A 19,518-nucleotide genomic window follows, 5' to 3' on the forward strand; every position below is an offset into this window, starting at 1 on the left:
TATTGTGCCAGGATAAGGTAAACACAAATGGCACAATTCTTACACATAGAACACTTAACACTGACCAATTCTGGCCCTTCCACTTCGCATGGTTCTTCTTCATCACCATCCTCAGTGCCTTCAGGTGAATCCTCTTTTCCTGAGGTCCGCACATTGTACTCCTCTAGGGGGGACAGCTTTAGTCTTTCCCAATGTGTGGCGAGGCTTGCCAGCTCAGCCTGTAAGGTACCAGTAGTGGCTCTGGCATCAAATTTTAGTAAGCATTTACTGATGTTTTGCATTGCAGATCCAAGTCCCTTATCTCTTACGTCAGAGAAGTTTTTCGGATCCAGGCAGGCAAAATCCGAGCAAAGCTTTCCACTCACAGCAAAGCGCTCATGGATACTTTGGGTGACGGTGTCGATAATGACATTATGAACAGTCACCTCAAAGTCCCTTTCAGCTGCTGTTAATTGCTCATCTTCTGCCAGCTCCCCTGGCATTATCTTATTTTCTTTACCCGTTTTTTCAGGTAGTGCTACCTCCACCTCCATCTCCCAGTCCTTCTCCAGCAGCTCACCATTGGCCCACCCCACAAACTGGTCTGCAGCTTCTTTAATGCCACTGAAGTCTCGCACACACCTCTTCAGCCTATCCTCTGTTCCCACTACCAGTCGGTGTGCGGTCAGGAGATCCATCCCGCTTGTCTGAAGGTATTTGGACAGGGGGGATGTTTGCTCAAAAATCCTGAGAAAGATTTGGGCTGTGAGAATTGTCTAAAATTTTAGGAGACCATCCATGTATCCTTTAGCCTTGACTCTAGCACTTGGCTTCATTGTTGGTTCTAGTTAAATTGCTAGAAGAGTCAAGACTAAATCTATATACATGGCACTGTCGGGTCTTCCAAAATACCCAAACACCTTTCTCAGAGCAGCATCTTTAGCACACCACTGTGTCTGTCCTATTGGAGAGAGTCTTCGGTGCCGCTTTTCTGTGCTGGTTTGTTCCCACTTTTTCATTTGTTTGAACGAATCCCTTATGAAAACAGCGATGTCTTTCAGTAGAGAGAAAGGCGAAGCACTTTGAATAACACTGCCTGTTGTGTCCGCTAAAACCAGGTTAAGGAAATGTGCATAGCACCAGACATGGATTTGGTTGGGGGACGCCTCTGATGGAAAGGCAGAGAAGCCTTTGTAACTGCACTGCATATTGGCTGCCCCATCTGTAGCACTCCCTACACAACATGACACATCGAGGTTAAGGGTTGCTAGTGTGTCTTTCAGGAGGTCAAGAAAATACTGCCCAGTAGAGGCCTCACAATCAACCAGAGCGACCAACTTCTCATGGACCACATCTGTGACATACCTGAGAATCACAGAGCACTGGTCTTTGGTGGGGATGTCTTGAGTGGTGTCAATCTGGACAGAAAAAATTTTGGCTTCTCTGACCTCACTGGTAATTGTCTCCCTTATCAGCTGCCTGATCGCTTTGACAACCTTGTTGATAGCGTCTTTTGATAGCAGAGTGACCAATGAACCTCTGCCTCTTGCCCCAGCTTCATGCTGTTTTTTACTTTTTCCAATACATTCCGATAAATGCTGTTGCAGGCAAGGGTCATACCTACTCAGGAGCATGACCATTTCAAGGAGATTACCGAGGTCTATGCTTTTGTCTTCCAAAGTGTAGGCAGCTTCAAAGTCTGAAACCCGGTAGCTTACCCCGTTTACCTTGATAACATTGACGACCCGATCCATCACCTGCCGTTTCTTTCTGACTTGCTCTTGATGCAGGGAGAGCTGATCCCCCCCTAATCTGCTCTCAATGTCCCCATGATGTGCCCTCAATAAGTAAGCCTCTACATAGTCTTTATGTATGAGACTTCTTTCATGCTCCTCAATTCTCTGATGTACATGCTTCCAGGATGCATGCCTCCTCTTGCAAAAGGGCCATCATAAGCAGAGGGCTTTGAAAATACTAGGCAAACTGTGCAGAAGAGAGCATGACTTTCTTCACAGTAGGTCAACCACTTGCGATTCATTCCATCCCTACTATTAAAAATATTAGGCAAGGTTCTACTTGGGGTTTGTTGGGGGTGATATTGAAAAAAGAATGACAGATCTTTAGAGTTAGGACAGGCAAAATAATTGAAGATTGGAATCTCCTCAACTGGTTCAGCCTCTACACGCTCAATTCCTACCTCAGCTTGTCCAACTTCTATACTTTCAGACTCCTCTTCAGCTGCTCCAGCCTCTTTGCGTTCAACATCCCTCTCCTCATCAGTTTCCGTTTCCATCCTGGACCCTGAGGCTTCACTCTCCCTTGCACTGACCGACAAATCATCTTCCTCTATGCCTGGTTTAAATTGTAAAATAGAAACAGCTTTAATGAACAGTATTACCACTACATGGTTAAATGCAACACATAAATGATGCAATCATTACATTTCCCTATCATATTTCACTAATGAACACATGCATTTTGTTTAGCATACACTAGGGGTGTGACGAGATCTCGTGCCACGAGATCTCGCGAGATTAAACTCAACGATATTACCCGTCGCGTTAAAAATCTGTCTCGCGAGATTTCTGAGCTATCCAAACTTCTATTTGTGGCCTGTAGGGGCAGTAATGCGCCTTTGATACGTCTAGCCTGCCAAAACCTAACGAAGGAGAAGGAAAAGAAGAAGAGGAGGAGAAGCAGGGGAAGCAGCCATAGGCAGCCAGAATGACGTCGGAAAATACCGAAAATACCCGTATTACCGTCGAAGATGCCCCCGCCACTTTTAAATGATTTGTTTGGCAGCATTTTGGGTACCCGGCGGAAATTATGAATGGCAGTAGAGTGACTGATAAGACACAGACAATACCAAGTTGTCAGTGACATACTTGGTCAGACTCTGTTTGCACTATTTGCACTCTGTATTGATGGAGTAGAACTTTGATTTGGTTTTGCACATAATATTGTTTGCACTTGGAAAAAAAAGAGAATTATTTAATTTAATTTATTTTACTTCAACTTTTATACATTTTTGTTTTAGTTTCAATTTCATGAATGTAAAGAGTTATAATAAAACATTTCAAAATGCATGTGCAACTCGGTTAAATAAAAGTCTGTTGGTCCAGTCATATATTTTGTCATTGTAGTTTTCTTAAAATCTCGTCTCGTCTCGATCTCGTGAACCGAATATCGTGTCTCGTCTCGTGAGCTGAGTGTATCGTCACACCCCTAGCATACACTGCATTCTATCCTCTGTTGTACACCTTGCAATGTGTGCACATCCGTTATTGTAGCCATGACTTCTCCTAGCATTGTCTGATCAGCGTCATCACAATGCTCAAACTTTTTTCTTGTATAGGCTATAGGTCATGGTTGAATAATCAGTGGGAGGTATGAACGAATAATCGATTATTCGATGTGTGCCGACATTCACCAACGCAGCCATGGATCATCGGCAAGAAAACACTTAATATCTTAAATGCAAAAACAGGGAAAAATCTAATTTATACTGATATTAATTGGGGATGCGCATTTCTGGCATAAATACTATTCAATATTCGTATAATAATATCGAAAATCGGTCAATCAAGAACCCCGCACGCACCTCGTAAACACGCACACACAATGACACAGGGAGAGGTTTTGATGAACAAGTGTGAAATCAATCTGTTTATTTCAACGTGGGCTTAGGCAAATAGGTCTAGGTTCCAAATATGTTAACATATTCTCCATCCATTAAAAGAGAAAGATCAGTTAAGTCATTAACTTGTCAGCTTGTGCTAGCTCCCGCCTAGCAATAACGTCAGTAATTGAGCTCTGGCCTCTGGCTAACTGTTTTTCTTGTCAATTCACCTGCACAACTCGTTGATGCCTGATTTCGGAATAAATCCGATATTTTCGAGCACTTAGATGCATTCCCCTCCAGCATCCGCTTCTTTTTTATTCTGGCCTTTTCAACCCCTCCTTTCTCTTCTTGCCTTCTATCATGAGTGCATGGGTGCAAGTGCAAACAACAAGCAAGCAACCACGAACTTGCCCGCTTTCTCTGTCAGACGCATCTTTAGGGTCATGCCATTAGACGTGGGGCCGATCATATATCCCCCTACATTTCCGAAAATGGACTTGACCTGCAAGCTGTTTATTGGATAAACGCATTTCCCATCCCAGGAGTCTTTGCTCCATTCTACGTCAATTCAAGAACAAACAAAGTAATTAAAGTAATCTGTAGTTCGTATTTTTTATTTTTTATACTTCTAATTAGGCTATGTAGCTTAAATAATGACATAATCAGGCCGTATAGAATGCAACATGTTTAATAGCCTAACTTTCAATAGATGGGGAAAAACATGAACGTCTAACATGAACGTCGCAATAACAGGGCATAGTGTTACGAGCAGCATATGTGTTTGCGCGAGAATGGCAGTGTGCGTATGCTTGTGTGAGTGACGTCAGCGAGTGATTGGACGAGCGAGGAGAGCGAGCGGTAGCGTGTGTGTCTAGTGAAGAAGCAAACGAGTCCGGTAGAATAAAGTACCCATCCTGTCAATAATCGGTGGCCGCTTCATTCCGACCTATAAGCAGACAAACCAGTCAAATCACACAAAACAATAGAGACAGGATCACACAGGCAATTTTTTTCACGCTTGGCCCACTCTGGATAAATGTCGTTCATATCGCATATGAGGACTTCGACGGCTGTGGAGAAATGCAATCCTCCGTAGACACGGAGAGCTGTCAGCAACAGAGAGGGCATCTCGTCGCATACTTACGGCATCGATAGGAGGGGGCGCTGTCAGCAGACTATTATTTAGACAAATTATTAGCAAATTTCAATCTGACAATTTGACCGGAGAGTTAGGGCATATCGCGCTTCTGCCTTCTCACACCGCGAGACAGGTTCGTGGCTTTGAGTGTCGTGATTTCGGTTTCGATACGCGTATCGTTACAGCCCATACCTGTGTATTGTTTATCATATGTGGTAAGAGTGTAACATTTTCAACTCAGTTCCTTGGTAGCACCTACTTACAGTAAAGCCCAGTTCAGACCAAAGATTCACCTTGCAACGGCTTGCAACTCGCAACGCCTTGCAACGCCTTGCAACGCCTTGCAACGAGACGGGCTGCGACGTTCTAAAACTGGGCAGTTCACACTGGCTGCAACGCGCTGCGACGCTAGGTGGTTTCCATAGCAACTGTGAACGCTCTGGCACAGCTGAGAGCCGCAACATTATCATTTGCGTAGGTTAGATTAGTTAGGTTTGCAATTATTTTTATTTTTATTTTGCTTGAGAGTAGGCTAGAGTTACTGTGTTTTGTCATTCTCAACTACATCTGCATTGGAGTAAATAGCTGGAGCTTACAGTTAGTTTATATTACCCGTTGTACTTGGATACATTGCATTTTCCGTTAGTTGAATTTCAGTTTGATCTGTCTTTGTTCACCATCGGCTCAACTATTACTTGGAGATGGATAAGTTAATCATGAAAAGGAGAAGACGGCGAGTTATAAAGCCAAGAATATGGAGCCGCAGTTGGTTACTTCAGCGGCAGAAACAGGGTGCCTACGCCAATCTGTGTAGAGAGCTGGAAGTCGGGGATATCGACCAACGTCGGTTGATCCTCCAGCAACTGAATTAAGTTCTCCTCCCTCTCCTCGGACCAGAAGTCTGCCATCTTCGGATCTTTTTATGCTGGAGTGGACAGTACGGTACCGGGACGGAGTAAGGCCGTGACGTACAAGTTGTTCTGTGCTGTGATTGGCTGAAGAGGAATAGTTAAATCGCCGCGTTCTAAAACTGGACCTTGCGATTTGACATGTTCAATCTCTGGCGACTCCTTGCAACGCCTTGCGACGCCTTGCAACTCCTTGCAACGGCTTGCAACGACCCGTTCACACCGCCCCTGCGACGTTCTAAAACCGTCTCGTTGCAAGCCGTTGCAAGGTGAATCTTTGGTCTGAACTGGGCTTAAGAATCACTTCTGATGGAATAAAATGATGTGTATGAAAAACACTTCTTATCTATTGTTACTATTATATTGTTTAAAATGTACGCATATATTAATAAAAAAATATAGCGCTGGTAAAAAAGATGAGTGGCTGGTAAATTTTTAAATCTACCTGCCACAGTAGCTGGTGGGCAAAAAAGTTAATTTCCATCTCTGATACATACACACACACACTTAGGATCTATAAATTGGACGCACACAAATATTATAGTAGTGATAGAAATGGGGAAAATAATGAGAAAACAATGCTCGCAGGCCATACTCTAAAGACGAGTGATTTGATGAGATGTCCAGGTCATGCAGTGTGTCTGTACAAGTTTGTAGAAATGTCTCGGAATACTGACTGAATTACTCAGAAGGTTACAAGAAGAAAGAATGTAATTGAACTATAGCCATTCAAATCCTGTAGCATAAGCCTATATCTCACATCATTCCCTCTTTATTCGATACTACGAGGAATGAGATACTGCATGCACAATGTATAGCACAAGGTTTTTCTGCCAGTACAAACTAGACTCTCAATATGAAAATAGACGGTTCCAATTAATACAAATGATACGAGTTTGGTTCAGCTTGAATCTTAGATCAGATATTGCTGTAATATATTCCATGTTGGAAGACCCTTGTTGAGGTCTCTGCAAGCCTAGCGATGTCATGTCAACAGTAAGTCTTACTGATGTCCCTAGTGTTCACAGCTCTTAGTGATGTAAGTGATGCCACTGTTAACAGATAGTACGGCTCAGTGATGCCACTGCCCATAATTAGCATCTCTAATTGAGGTCACAATCCGTTACATCCTGGGAAATTCAGGCGATGTTAACACAGCGATTTCAACGATTATTTGGTACGTAAATGTCTCTTACAGGGATGCAAACACATGTATGACAAAAAAAGAGAGAGCTACCCGAAGTCGGAAAAAATGTGATGGCATGATATCCTATTGTCATGGGAAGACATATGCTATATGCTATATGCCTAGAAAGATAAAAACGATATTAGTTACTCAGTTAAAGTGACTTTTTAAACTAAGTTAATTTATTTTAACACACACACAAACACACACCTCTGCATTGGGTTTCGGAGAAGCTGTGCAACACTTTGTCTATTTATTGTTGTTGTCACTTTCCTCCGATGAATGTCTGCCTTACAGTGTGCATGTACACCCCTGCTGGCATAATTAATTTCTTTAATGCAGAGTGTGCATTTAGCACATCCTTTTTTCTAAAATTTTTTGAAAAAATCAGACAGTGGAAAGTTATGCTTCACTGAATTCACCTCAGTCGTGACTTCTAATTTTAGCCCTGACCACTTCCAACTGCACTTGCACCCTGCGTCCTGCTGCACAATAAGTGCATCCTTCTCTGATATTTCCCACCACTATCCTCAGGTCGGGCCGGGCCTTTGATCGAGCGTTTTTATTTTTATCATTGGTTTATTGGCCTAATCTGAGGAGAAATCTATGCCATAAACAGAAATATTAAAGGCCTTTATTACACAGGTCTTCTCAATGCCGCGCAACGCTCCGTTCATTTTGGTAGTAGTCCGGTGACTTGTTAACCCCAGCGTCTTCCGTTGCTAAGCGGCGTCACCGTCTTTGCGGACAATTTATAATTATTGCTCTGCTGATCAACACTACGAATGCTAGTAACGAATAAATTGTAAAAAGGCACACGATGTGAAGTTATTTTTTTAGTTTTGGCAAGTAGCCGTGTAATAAGCGGGATCATGTAGGCCTATAGAACATCGCCGGTCATTATAGAAAATAAGCCCCTTCAGGGCGAAGCAAGACGCCTTCGCTGCGCGTCGGTGTACTGTTCGCCCTGTCGGGGCTTATTTTCCCGATAATGACCGGCGTTCTATACATTATCCCTTACATAGTTATTTAGCAGAGTAGGCCTAGTAACAAATGTGTACAAAGTTACATATGTGTTAAAATAAATGTCGGGTTGAAATCGGGCCCGGGCTCATAATTACAGTTAATGTGTCATGTCGGGCCGGACTCGGGAGGAACGTGCACAGGCTCGGGCCGGGTCGGGCTTGATTTTCTGGGCCCGATCTAAGCTCTAACGTGCGCATGCGCATCCAATATTTAACCTTCAGTCGACGCGACGGCAAGGGCTGTGATTGGTCCCCTAACAAAATCATTTACGGAATCACTTTTCTTTACTTCGAATGCTCGAGGGGTCTCAGTCAGTCAGATTACGGAATATTGACACCTGCACGCGCGCACCGATCGACACCCCACCCCCCCCAAAAAAAAAAACCTCTTCGGATCTGCACGAACCACACAGGTCCCCAAAATGTACGATAAAAAAGCGACTCGCGCCAAAAAGCGCGCCGTTTGCATGTCTGCTATTAAGTCACTATCACTGAATGAGTTAACACACTGGAGATATTGCCATAGTGATATGTTCTTCACGATGGACTACTGATGAAGCCTCTGCATTTATATTATTATGAATACTATGAACTGGTTGGCTAAACTATTTGTATCACTGGGAAGGATCAAGATGTTGCCAAATAGAGCAAAACAAAATTTTTCGGGTTAGCAGTTAGTGATGTTTAGTTACATTTCGGAAAAATGCGACTTAATTGATTGTTGTGACCCAACTGTAGCGGATCGCAGTCCAAGTTCGCCGCGAGGGACTGAACGTGGGAGAAGACACTGACGAGCAGTTTAAATAATTTGGTTCCACTTCTTGGTTTGCGTTTGATCCTTTATTCTTTCACTTCATAAAACACGTAAAATGCTATGTGACCAGTGAAATTGGCGTGCGTAAGTGCGGTCAACAGAAAGAATTCACTCCAAGCTCACTCTCCCAATTCCGAAAAAGCGACCAGGTGAATGCGATCACATATGACCACTTCTATTAATGCCTCTGCAGCAGCAGCCCAGCGGTCTCCATCGCATCTCCTCCTCGCTGCTCCAGCCATACATCCTGAGCTTGAGCATGATGAAAAGCTTTTGCAGACAGTAGTCCCATGGTTCTTTCCTCCCACCACCATTCACCTGTGATGTCACTTTAGCAGTGTAATTTCCTAATGAAAAGCAATCACACAATACTCCCACACTCATCACCTGTTACCCCTGCCCCTTAACCTTATGACACCATGTTACGACCCAGGGTCGTATGTGTATTTTTCAGTGTTGGATTTCGTCTGTGCTGTGGTTCCTCCCGGCCTGAAGGTGGTGCTACCACCATTGGTGTTTCTCCAGGTGCTGGCTGTTGATTGGTGCAGGGGCTGGAGGAGCTGCTATAAATGGCCTCCGCTGGAGACAATCATCCTCCTTCTCTTGACCCTGCTCCCAACTGCACCAGGCTTACCATGTGGCATTATATTGTATTGTATTGTGTTTTGTTATGTTAAAACTTAAGCAGTCCAGGTAATCGTAGGGGTGAGTAGCTTGTTTGGTTTATCGTTGTTTTCTCCTGTTTATCACATAGGGAGTCAGTGAGAATCCTGTGAACTTTGCTTTCTTTGGTTTGTCGGTTAGGGAAGTTAGTTTTGGGGTTAGATTGTTTTGTTTGTTGTTTTGGCTATGCTCACCCCGAGGCTCCATCAATTGAATTAAATCAACTTATGCTGGACTGCAGCCCTGTGTGCCTGGTCGTCCTTGGGAGTGGGAAAAGAGGGGAGCACCATGTGTTATGTCCGGTTCCCCTAGGCCGGTCGTAACATAATTGGGGGCTCGTCCGGGATCGTTTAAAGAAATTATCTGAGATGTTTCTAGTTGTTTTGAGTTTGTTTTCTCAGTGAAAAGTCACTTCCAGTGGTTCACAGTGGGTATTGGCGTCCGGGTGTGCACGCTCCCGCCTTCACAGGTTACTAACAACCCCCTCAGTCAGACAGAAGTGTCCAGCTGGGTCGCACAGCGGCTCCTCCTTCGGACAATTGTTTTTTGTTTTCCTTTATTATTTTCGGAGAAAATCCTGGGCGGGGATAGAGTTCCCCGACGGAGGTAGGCGTTTCAGGACTCCGGTCGCTGAAGTTTTGCCTTTCAAGTCGCCTCGAGCCCGGCACGCTCCAGAAGATAGACAGGTTAGTTCTCGTTAGGTAGGGTCTGGGGGATGTTTGTTTATTGTTGGGTTTGTTTGTGTGCAGCATCCGGCGTTAATAGTTATTACGTCTGCCGCGGAGTTAGTTGGTGACACGCTAAAGTGTTGGTAGCTTAGCCTAGCGGCTAAGCGCTATTGTCGGTGTGATGGCTGGTGTGACAGCGTTTAGTGTGGAGGAGTTTGTGGCGTGTCTGCGTGCCTGCGTCTGCGTGCCTGCGTCTGCGTGCCTGCGTGTGTGTGCGTACCTGCGTGTGCGTACCTGCGTGTGCGTACCTGCGTGTGTGTACCTGCGTGTGTGTACCTGCGTTTTTTTGTGTGTGCGCCTGCGTCTGCGTGCCTGCGTGTGTGTGCGTACCTGCGTGTGTGTGCGTACCTGCGTGTGCGTACCTGCGTGTGTGTGCACCTGCAAAACATCCGTTTTTTTTACAACCAAATGTTGAATACGATTTGAAGGCACGAGTCCTCCACTCACCGTGAGACTGCTCTAATGTAGCAAACTTAGTTTGCACTTATGGGAGGGGGTGTTACGTGTGTGTGTTTTTCCTCTGCTGTTCTGTGTGCTGTTCCAGGTATCACCCTCCCCGTCGGACTGATCAGACACACCTGCAGCCCCTCAGCAATCACGTGGATTGGTATTAAGCTGCAGGGATGAGAGCAGACGTGGCCAGTGGGCCAGATAGGCGAACCGAGTGGGTTCGCTGTCGGTCGCAAGTCGGAGCTACGTGGGCTCTTCGTCGTGGCATTACTCCCTCAGTGGAGGATTAGTAGCGTTTGTTGCTCCCTCAGTGGAGGGTAGTGTTTGTTGCTCCCTCAGTGGAGGGTTAGTAGTGTTTGTTGCTCCCTCAGTGGAGGGTTATTGTTGTTTGTTGCTCCCTCAGTGGAGGGTTAGTGTTGTTTGTTAGTTCGTAGTCCGTAGTCCGTAGTTCTTAGTCCGTAGTCCGTAGGTTCTTAGTCCGTAGTTCGTGGTCCGTAGTTCTTAGTCCGTAGTCCGTAGGTTCTTGGTCCGTAGTCCGTAGGTCCGTAGTCCGTAGGTTCGTAGGTTCTTAGTCCGTAGGTCCGTCGTTCGTAGTCCGTAGCCCTTCGCCTTAGCGTCGGCCTCTGTAGGTGCTGTCTGTATATGTTCTTATTGGGTCAAACATTTCCTGTAGAGGAGGAAATGTTTGTTCTTAGGTGGGGGGGTGTTACGACCCAGGGTCGTATGTGTATTTTTCAGTGTTGGATTTCGTCTGTGCTGTGGTTCCTCCCGGCCTGAAGGTGGTGTTACCACCCTTAGGCTCTCTCCCTCTCCAGGTGCTGCTCCTCCCGGCCTGAGGGTGGTGCTACCACCATTGGTGTTTCTCCAGGTGCTGGCTGTTGATTGGTGCAGGGGCTGGAGGAGCTGCTATAAATGGCCGCCGCTGGAGACAATCATCCTCCTTCTCTTGACCCTGCTCCCAACTGCACCAGGCTTACCATGTAAGCCTGGTGCATTATATTGTATTGTATTGTGTTTTGTTATGTTAAAACTTAAGCAGTCCAGGTAATCGTAGGGGTGAGTAGCTTGTTTGGTTTATCGTTGTTTTCTCCTGTTTATCACATAGGGAGTCAGTGAGAATCCTGTGAACTTTGCTTTCTTTGGTTTGTCGGTTAGGGAAGTTAGTTTTGGGGTTAGATTGTTTTGTTTGTTGTTTTGGCTATGCTCACCCCGAGGCTCCATCAATTGAATTAAATCAACTTATGCTGGACTGCAGCCCTGTGTGCCTGGTCGTCCTTGGGAGTGGGAAAAGAGGGGAGCACCATGTGTTATGTCCGGTTCCCCTAGGCCGGTCGTAACACACCACAACACTGATCTAAAGAGGTTGAATTATATGTGTTAAGTCCCTTTTGCCTCTAGTACAATGGACAGGTTGAAGAGCCTGTTTAAAGTAGTAGAATCTTAGCCTGACCAGACCCCTCTATTGACAGTGGATCCCTTTATACAACCTGACACACACACACACACACACACACACACACACACACACTTTGGTGGCATTGGTGCACTTCTTCATATATTCAAGATTAATATTAAAGTCACAATGTGTACGATTTAGCCACTCCCAGTAAGTAGGCAGGACACCTTCAGAAAACTAAGGCCCCGTCCACACAGAGCCAATTTTTTGGTGAAACGAACAAAGTCTCATCCGTTCTGGCCGACTGTCCAGACGGAGCCGGCGGATCCGGTGCCCGAAAATGCACTTTTCTGAAACCAGGTGCCAGGGTGGATTCAAATAAAACCGGACCTATGCGGTTTAGTGTTAGGATTCGTGTGGACGCCTGAAACGCAAACGATGACGTCATCGCCCCCCTACCAGCTTGGCAACGTTAGAGTTGCATTGATTTTTGATTTGTACTATTTTTTATCATGCATTCACGCAATGACTCCGTCTTTACGGAGATATTCCTGAAACGCATCAAAGGAAAACGGAAGGGAAAAGATCGTTCCCGTGTGGACGGGGCAGAAAACACAGTAATCAAATCTGTCCAATCGAACTGCCTTTGCAACTCGTTTCCAGGCGAGAAACACAAGCAAAGATCCCCGACATCAGGAACATGATTGGTCAAAACAAGTTAGGAGCTAATTTGAACTAGGTGGTACGGTATAAACGGTTCTGACGGTATACCGGTGTGAATTTTCGCTACGGTAGGGATTTTGACGTTACCGCGGGACCGGTGTGACAAGTAGATGAACACTTTCTTTTTTTCCCCCTTTTATTTTGACGAGCGCAGAAGCAATGACATCATCACAATGCGTCCAGGCAGCCCGCGTAAGCATCACAATGTTTACAAACATATCCATGTGCACAACATGCACGAGAGAACGGCAGTGGCTTAACAGACGGAGATATGGCTGAAAGCACAGCACGCGAGGAAGAGGTGCAGTTGGTGAAAAAGAAGGGTTCACATTCCATTATCTGGACATGGTTTGGTTTTAAAGTGTGAGACACCGAGCAGAAAACTGTCAACTGCAAATTGTGCAAGAAAACAGTGGTGGCAAACTGCGGTAATACCACTAACCTTTTCCATCACTTACAAAGAAATCACGTGTTGGAATATGAACAAAGAGAGCCAAAGGATTGCGGCCTCCGCAGACTAGCAGCGGGAAGAAAAGAGCTGTCTCGGCGTCTCAAACATCACTCACGCAGGTATTTTCCAGAGGCAGTCATTACGACAAAAAAAGCCAGCGGTGGAACGAGGTAACAAACACCGTCACTGTTTACCAAGATGTGGTTCCATTTCAAACGGTCAATCGAAAGGGATTCAAAGATATGGTCAAGGCACTGGATCCCAGGTACGTGTTACCTGCGCGAACACATTTCAGTCAAATTGAGATGCCGAAACTGTACGTCAAGGTCCGCAAGCAAGTGGAGAAAGAAATCCGAAACATCGAACATTATGCAACGACCACTGACTTATGGTCAAGTCGGACAATGGAGCCTTATCTAAGTTTGACCATCCATTTCATCAACAACAAGTGGGAGTTGTGCAGCAAGTGTTTACAAACGTCATGTTTCCCCGATGACCACACTTGGAGATGCAATCGCCCAAGGCTTGAGGGAATCGCTTGAATCATGGGGACTTAAAGAAGAGTCGCAAGTATGCATCACCACCGACAATGGCGCAAATGTTGTGAAGGCAGTGGCACTGAACGACTGGACCAGATTGCAGTGCTTTGGCCACCGGCTGCACCTCGCCATCGGTAGGTCTAAATGTTTTTTTTATTCTATTTTTAATTTACAACTACACGGGGCATTATGAACCATTAGGTGGAGCCTAATGGTTCATTTTACACTGTTCTTATATCCTTGTAAGTATTTCAGTCAGTGTACTGTAATAGGTGAGGATGTCTTTTAAAAACATCTTTCTCAATATATTTTTTTCTGGTCTGTCAGGTTATCCTATATTTAAAAATTTTGATTTGTATACACAACCAGTGTGAATTTGCAATTATGCATGACAGGCTATTTTCTCTCAAAAATGATCAGGATGTGTGTACATAGAATAATTCCTAATCATTATCATTATTCTTTATATATATGCACATTAGGGCTGCACAATATATCGAATTTTTATCGCGATGACGATATTGGCGTCCCACGATGACACGTATTGTTCCCGCGATATTTTTGCGATATTTTTTTTTTTTTTTTTTTAATTTAAATTTAAATTTTAAATAATGCACCCGCAAAAAAAAGAAAACGAAAAAAGAAACGAGCCCCGCCCATGCAGTAAACGCTCTACCTCCGCTGCAAATCAAACCAAGCGCTCCCTGTACACCTGTCTGCGACTGCGTGAGTCCGGCGCGAAGCGTGAAAAGAGGGGGGGGGGGGGGGGGGGGGTGGGGGGGGGGGGCGTGGCCTGGCGGCAATTTGCCGCTGAGCACAGTGTGTGGCTCCTACCTCAAGGGGGTGGTAGAATTTCGAAAGATTTTTTTTTCAATGAATAATCGTGGTAAATAATCGTGATATCAATATTGATCAAAATAATCGTGATAATCATTTTGGCAACAATCGTGCAGCCCTAATGCACATACCTTTATTAATTTTATGAATATATATTATTTTATGTTGTGTGTTCTCAAATAACATAAAATGTATGTGGATGTGTGTACATATAGAATAATGAATTATTTATTTTACAGAGAGAAGTGCCAGAGAGCCTGTTGTTGAACGTGCAGTCGGCATATGTAAGAAGATTGTGAGTGCGTTTTCCTACTCATGGAAAAGGAAGAGAGAATTGGCTGATGCCCAGGCTGAACTTCGACTACCTCCTCACCGCTTCATTACCGAAACGCCAACCAGATGGGGATCTCGCCAGAAAATTATCCAAAGGGTGATCGAAATGGAAAAAGCCATATCTCAGGTCCTTAGGGCTGAAAGGAAAACCTGGCACCTGGTGCCATCATGGCAAGAGATGGATGTTCTGGAGTCAGTGAGCAAGACCCTTGGCCCCCTGATTGAGTTCACTGATGCACTCTCCGGAGAAGAATATGTCAGTGTATCATACCTCAAACATGTGCTCCATCTTCTCAACAACACTGTCCTGACTCCAGCTGAAGATGACACAGACCTGACAAAGGATATGAAGAAGTCCATCCTCAAGTATTTAAATGAAAAATACTCTGAGGCTGCCACAGATGACCTGCTAGACATGGCCTTCCTCCTAGATCCAAGTTTCAGAGCAACATACATCGCAGATGACAGGAAAGAATATGTAAAAAATAAAGCTGCAGCAGAGATTCGGTCCCTCCGGTCTTCGGGAGCGGGCCTTCTTTCATTGCCGAAGGTTAAAAAGAAAACGGCTGGACAGAGAGTGTTTGCCTATCGAGCCCCCTTCCTATGGAATAGGCTGCCATCAGTGATCAGGGAAGCTGACTCTGTGGAGCTATTCAAAGGAAAGCTCAAAACGCACCTCTATAATCTTGCATTTGGAGTGTGAAAACGACAGATGCGAAGTGAAGACTACTCTGTTTGCTTGTGCTTTTCTTAATACATTATACATTCCCACTATGTACTTTTCCGCTCTAATTCACTATTCTGTCTGTTCTAGCGTGTTGCGGGTACTGGACTGGATGCCTGGACTCTCCTCATGGAACCGGCCAGAACCCCATCACCATTTTAATATGATGTGCATGTATTTACCTGTATGTCAATTGTGGCACCCATTGCACTCCTGACCATCCCTGGAAGAAAGGATCCCCTACACTGCGTTTCTTCTCAAGATTTCTTCCTTGCTGATTCAAGGGAGTTTTTTCTTGCCCGTGTGGGGGCATGGGTAAAGGGGTGTGTCACAAATATTTGGCCTGTTAAGCCCTTTGAGACTGTAATGGTGATTAAGGGCTATACAAATAAAATTTAATTTAATTGAATTGAAATTGAATTGAATTAGATTACGTCACTGCTGCAAAGACAGGCTAATTCTACCGAAGAACTCTGTATTCCTGCCACCAGTGCCCCTTCAGAGAGGGCATTCAGCATTGGTGGCAACATTGTGACCTGCCACAGATCTGCTCTGAAGCCAGAGACAGTTGACAGACTTGTCTTCCTTGCTAATAACCTGTAATACAACAGCCACTTTCAGAAATGAATGAGTCATAAGAAGGGATGTTAAATTAAAATATTTGTTAAGCAAATTTTGTTTGTTTCTGTTGTACTTTTTTTGTTTGTTGCACTATGTAGGCCTATTCATGCTTTGTTACTGAAGAGCAGCAACTTATTTTTAATGTTGTGTTATGAGAGTTGTTGAAACATGTTTATTGTTTGGGGAAAAAGTTTCTCTCCTGCTGTTATTGAATTTAATATTATGCTGCTATATTTTATTGTTTTAAGGGTAAAAGCAATGAGGCCAAAGTGAACAAAGAGACAATGTGCAATTATGACAGTTCTTGCAATACTGTTGCTGAAGAAGAGTCACTTACATGGTTTCAACAAATATACCATTGTGGTAGTTTTATTTTGTTCAAGTTGGTTGAGGGAACGATACCTCCATTGCAGCTGCACTTGAATTCAGTTTGTATTTTAACTTTGTGCAGCTTGATTATATTGTATTTCAACACTTCTGTACTATGTGAAATGTGTCCCAGTAATACAAAAGTACTGTAATAGCTGCCTAACCAGTATTTTACCAATTCAGAAGCATTTACATAGAAACTAAAAAATAAAATTAAAATACTGCGATATAATACCGTTACCGTCTATGCCTCAAATCATACCGTGATATCAATTTTAGTCCATACCGTACAGCCCTAATTTGAACTTTAGTTAATCTAAAGGTTTTTTTCCCACTTCGTCAGAGCAGGCAGCAGGAATAATGAGAAATAAACACTTTAATGACAAACGATGACGACCTTGCCCTATTTAACGTGTTGATTACTGCCTACGTAAGCACTTCTTATTGGTCACAGTAGTGAACAGATGACTGCCTCAACATGTTGCGGCTTCCTTCATCTCCCTTATGCAGAAGGATTGAAAAACATAGGATTTGAAATGTCATACAAGAGACAACAGAAGAGGAAACACAGTAGAAAGAACGAAACACAGACAGAATGGCCTGTTCTTATGGTTTACCTTCTCTCTTTTACGTCCAGATGGTTATTGAGATGGATTGCTAGGAAGTATTTGATGGCAGAGCACCTAAGAGGGGGGGGGATGGTAGGGTCCAGATCTCGGGGGCCCCCTGACCCAGCCACTGGACCCCAGGTCCTGGAGCGCTGTGGGTCCGCTACAGGCTCTGTCTGATTGACACATCGTCAGTGTGTTAATGTGTGTGCATGTGTTTGTGTGTAATGGTGTACACATGTTTTTGAATGTGTGTATGCATGTGTTTTTAGATTATGCTCCCATGGTAATGGTTGACTGCGCCATACCAACTTAAAAGAGGACATTGGCTGTACTTTATGAGGCTAAAGATACTGATCAATATACCACTATCTTGGTATATCTTGAGTGACTTATCACATGATCTTGTCTTAATAACAAGCCTCACTGTGTGCAGTCTGAAAAGTATGGATGTGTGTGTGTGTGTGTGTGTGTGTGTGTGTGTGTGTGTGTGTGTGTGTGTCCCTTCAGATTGGGTCTAAATTTAGATCAAACAAGCCCTTGTTCATAATATATTCAATGTTTTCCGCCATTTTCTTCTTAAAAACCTCCTGCATTGGAATTGGCAGTATTCCCAGCTAAATAAGGGAATCACTGTGTCTCAAGAATACCGTTTCATTGAAGAGGATCTTTCCAAAATACACCTGCTGACTGTAAGACGTAAGCACAATAATATATATTTGCCAATAGGTTTGGCAGGTTCACAGGTAAATTAAACATGGGAGAGAATACAAATAAATATTGATTGTCAATTGATGAAACCAATATAGAACACAGACAGACACTGAAAATTACGAAGGTATTGGGATGAATACAGATGGTGAAATTTGCATAGATCCAATGGAAATAGATGTGAATGGCTGTACACTGTTTGAATATTGTGCTTCTCATGGAGCGGGTGATACAAATTCTCATAACTTTTTTTTTTCTCATTTTCGTCCGCTTATCCGGGGTCGGGTCGCGGGGGGAGCAGCTCAAGCAGGGGGCCCCAGACTTCCCTTTCCCGGGCCACATTGACCAACTCTGACGGGGGGATCCCGAGGCGTTCCCAGGCCAGTGTTGAGATATAATCTCTCTACCTAGTCCTGGGTCTTCCCCGAGGTCTCCTCCCCACTGGACGTGCCTGAAACACCTCCCAAGGAAGGCGCCCAGTGGGCATCCTTACCAGATGCCCGAAACCACCTCAGCTGACTCCTTTAGTAAAGGAGCAGCGGCTCTAATCCGAGTTCCTCACGGATGGCTGAGCTTCTCACCATATCCCTAAGGGAGACGCCAGCCACCCTTCTGAGAAAACTCATCTCGGCCGCTTGTACCCACGATCTCGTCCTTTCGGTCATCACCCAGCCCACATGACCATAGGTGAGGATAGGAACGAAGATCGACCGGTAGATCGAGAGCTTTGCCTTGCGGCTCAGCTCTCTTTTCGTTACAACGGTGCGGTAAAGCGAACGCAATACCGCCCCCGCTGCTCCGATTCTCCGGCCAATCTCATGCTCCATAGTACCCTCACTCGCGAACAAGACCCTGAGGTACTTGAACTCCTTCACTTGGGCTAAGGACTCATTTCCTACCCGGAGTAAGCAATCCATCGGTTTCCTGCTAAGAGTCATGGCCTCAGATTTAGCGGTGCTGATCCTCATCCCAGCCGCTTCACACTCGGCCGCCAGCCGATCCAGTGAGTGCTGAAGGTCACAGGCCGATGATCCAATGAGGACCACATCATCTGCAAAAAGCAGTGACGAGATACTCAGACCACCGAACTGCAACCCCTCCCCACCACGACTACGCCTCGATATCCTGTCCATGTATATCACAAACAGGATTGGTGACAAGGCGCAGCCCTGGCGGAGACCAGCACCCACTGAGAACGAAACTGACTGGCTGCCGAGGACGCGAACACAGCTCTCGCTTTGGGAGTACAGGGATTGGATGGCCCTGGGGATAGACCCCCTTACCCCATACTCCCGCAGCACCTCCCACAGTTTCTCCCGGGGGACCCGGTCATACGCCTTCTCCAGATCCACAAAACACATGTAGACCAGATGGGCATACTCCCAGGCCCCCTCCAGGATCCTTGCGAGAGTGAAGAGCTGGTCCGTAGTTCCACGTCTGGGGCGAAAACCGCATTGTTCCTCTTCAATCTGAGGTTCGACGATCGGCCGAACCCTCCTTTCCAGCACCTTGGAGTAGACTTTACCAGGGAGGCTGAGAAGTGTGATACCCCGGTAATTGGCACACACTCTCTGGTCCCCCTTTTTGAACAGGGGAACCACCACCCCGGTTTGCCACTCCTTTGGCACTGTACCCGACTCCCACGCGATGTTGAATAGGCGTGTCAACCATGACAGCCCCTCAACACCCAGAG

At 45.0% G+C, this 19,518-nt stretch overlaps 2 protein-coding genes and 1 long non-coding RNA gene across 6 annotated transcripts in view; 2 read left to right on the forward strand and 1 right to left on the reverse strand.

The window, feature by feature from the left end:
• plppr1 (phospholipid phosphatase related 1) overlaps positions 1–19,518 on the reverse strand; it is a 105,490-nt gene that overhangs the window by 80,543 nt on the left and 5,429 nt on the right. The window contains exon 2 of one of the 4 annotated variants that reach the window (XM_056577896.1): positions 2,177–2,331. The exons of the other annotated variants lie outside the window; for them this stretch is intronic. The gene's annotated coding sequence lies outside the window, so the exon portion shown is untranslated. The remainder of the gene's footprint in view (positions 1–2,176; positions 2,332–19,518) is intronic. 4 annotated transcript variants of the gene reach the window in all.
• On the forward strand, positions 9,134–11,742 carry LOC130372116 (uncharacterized). The gene is made up of 2 exons (XR_008893302.1): positions 9,134–11,032; positions 11,078–11,742. It is a non-coding gene; the product is annotated as an uncharacterized LOC130372116 (long non-coding RNA).
• LOC130372113 (E3 SUMO-protein ligase ZBED1-like) lies at positions 12,056–15,853 on the forward strand. Its single transcript, XM_056577894.1, has 2 exons — positions 12,056–13,756; positions 14,699–15,853. Exons 1-2 carry the CDS (start codon positions 13,576–13,578, stop codon positions 15,493–15,495), a joined length of 978 nt encoding a protein of 325 aa, XP_056433869.1. The 5' UTR covers positions 12,056–13,575; the 3' UTR covers positions 15,496–15,853.

The sequence above is a fragment of the Gadus chalcogrammus genome, chromosome 19 (assembly GCF_026213295.1).
Source record: "Gadus chalcogrammus isolate NIFS_2021 chromosome 19, NIFS_Gcha_1.0, whole genome shotgun sequence".
NCBI classification, from domain to species: Eukaryota; Metazoa; Chordata; class Actinopteri; order Gadiformes; family Gadidae; genus Gadus; species Gadus chalcogrammus.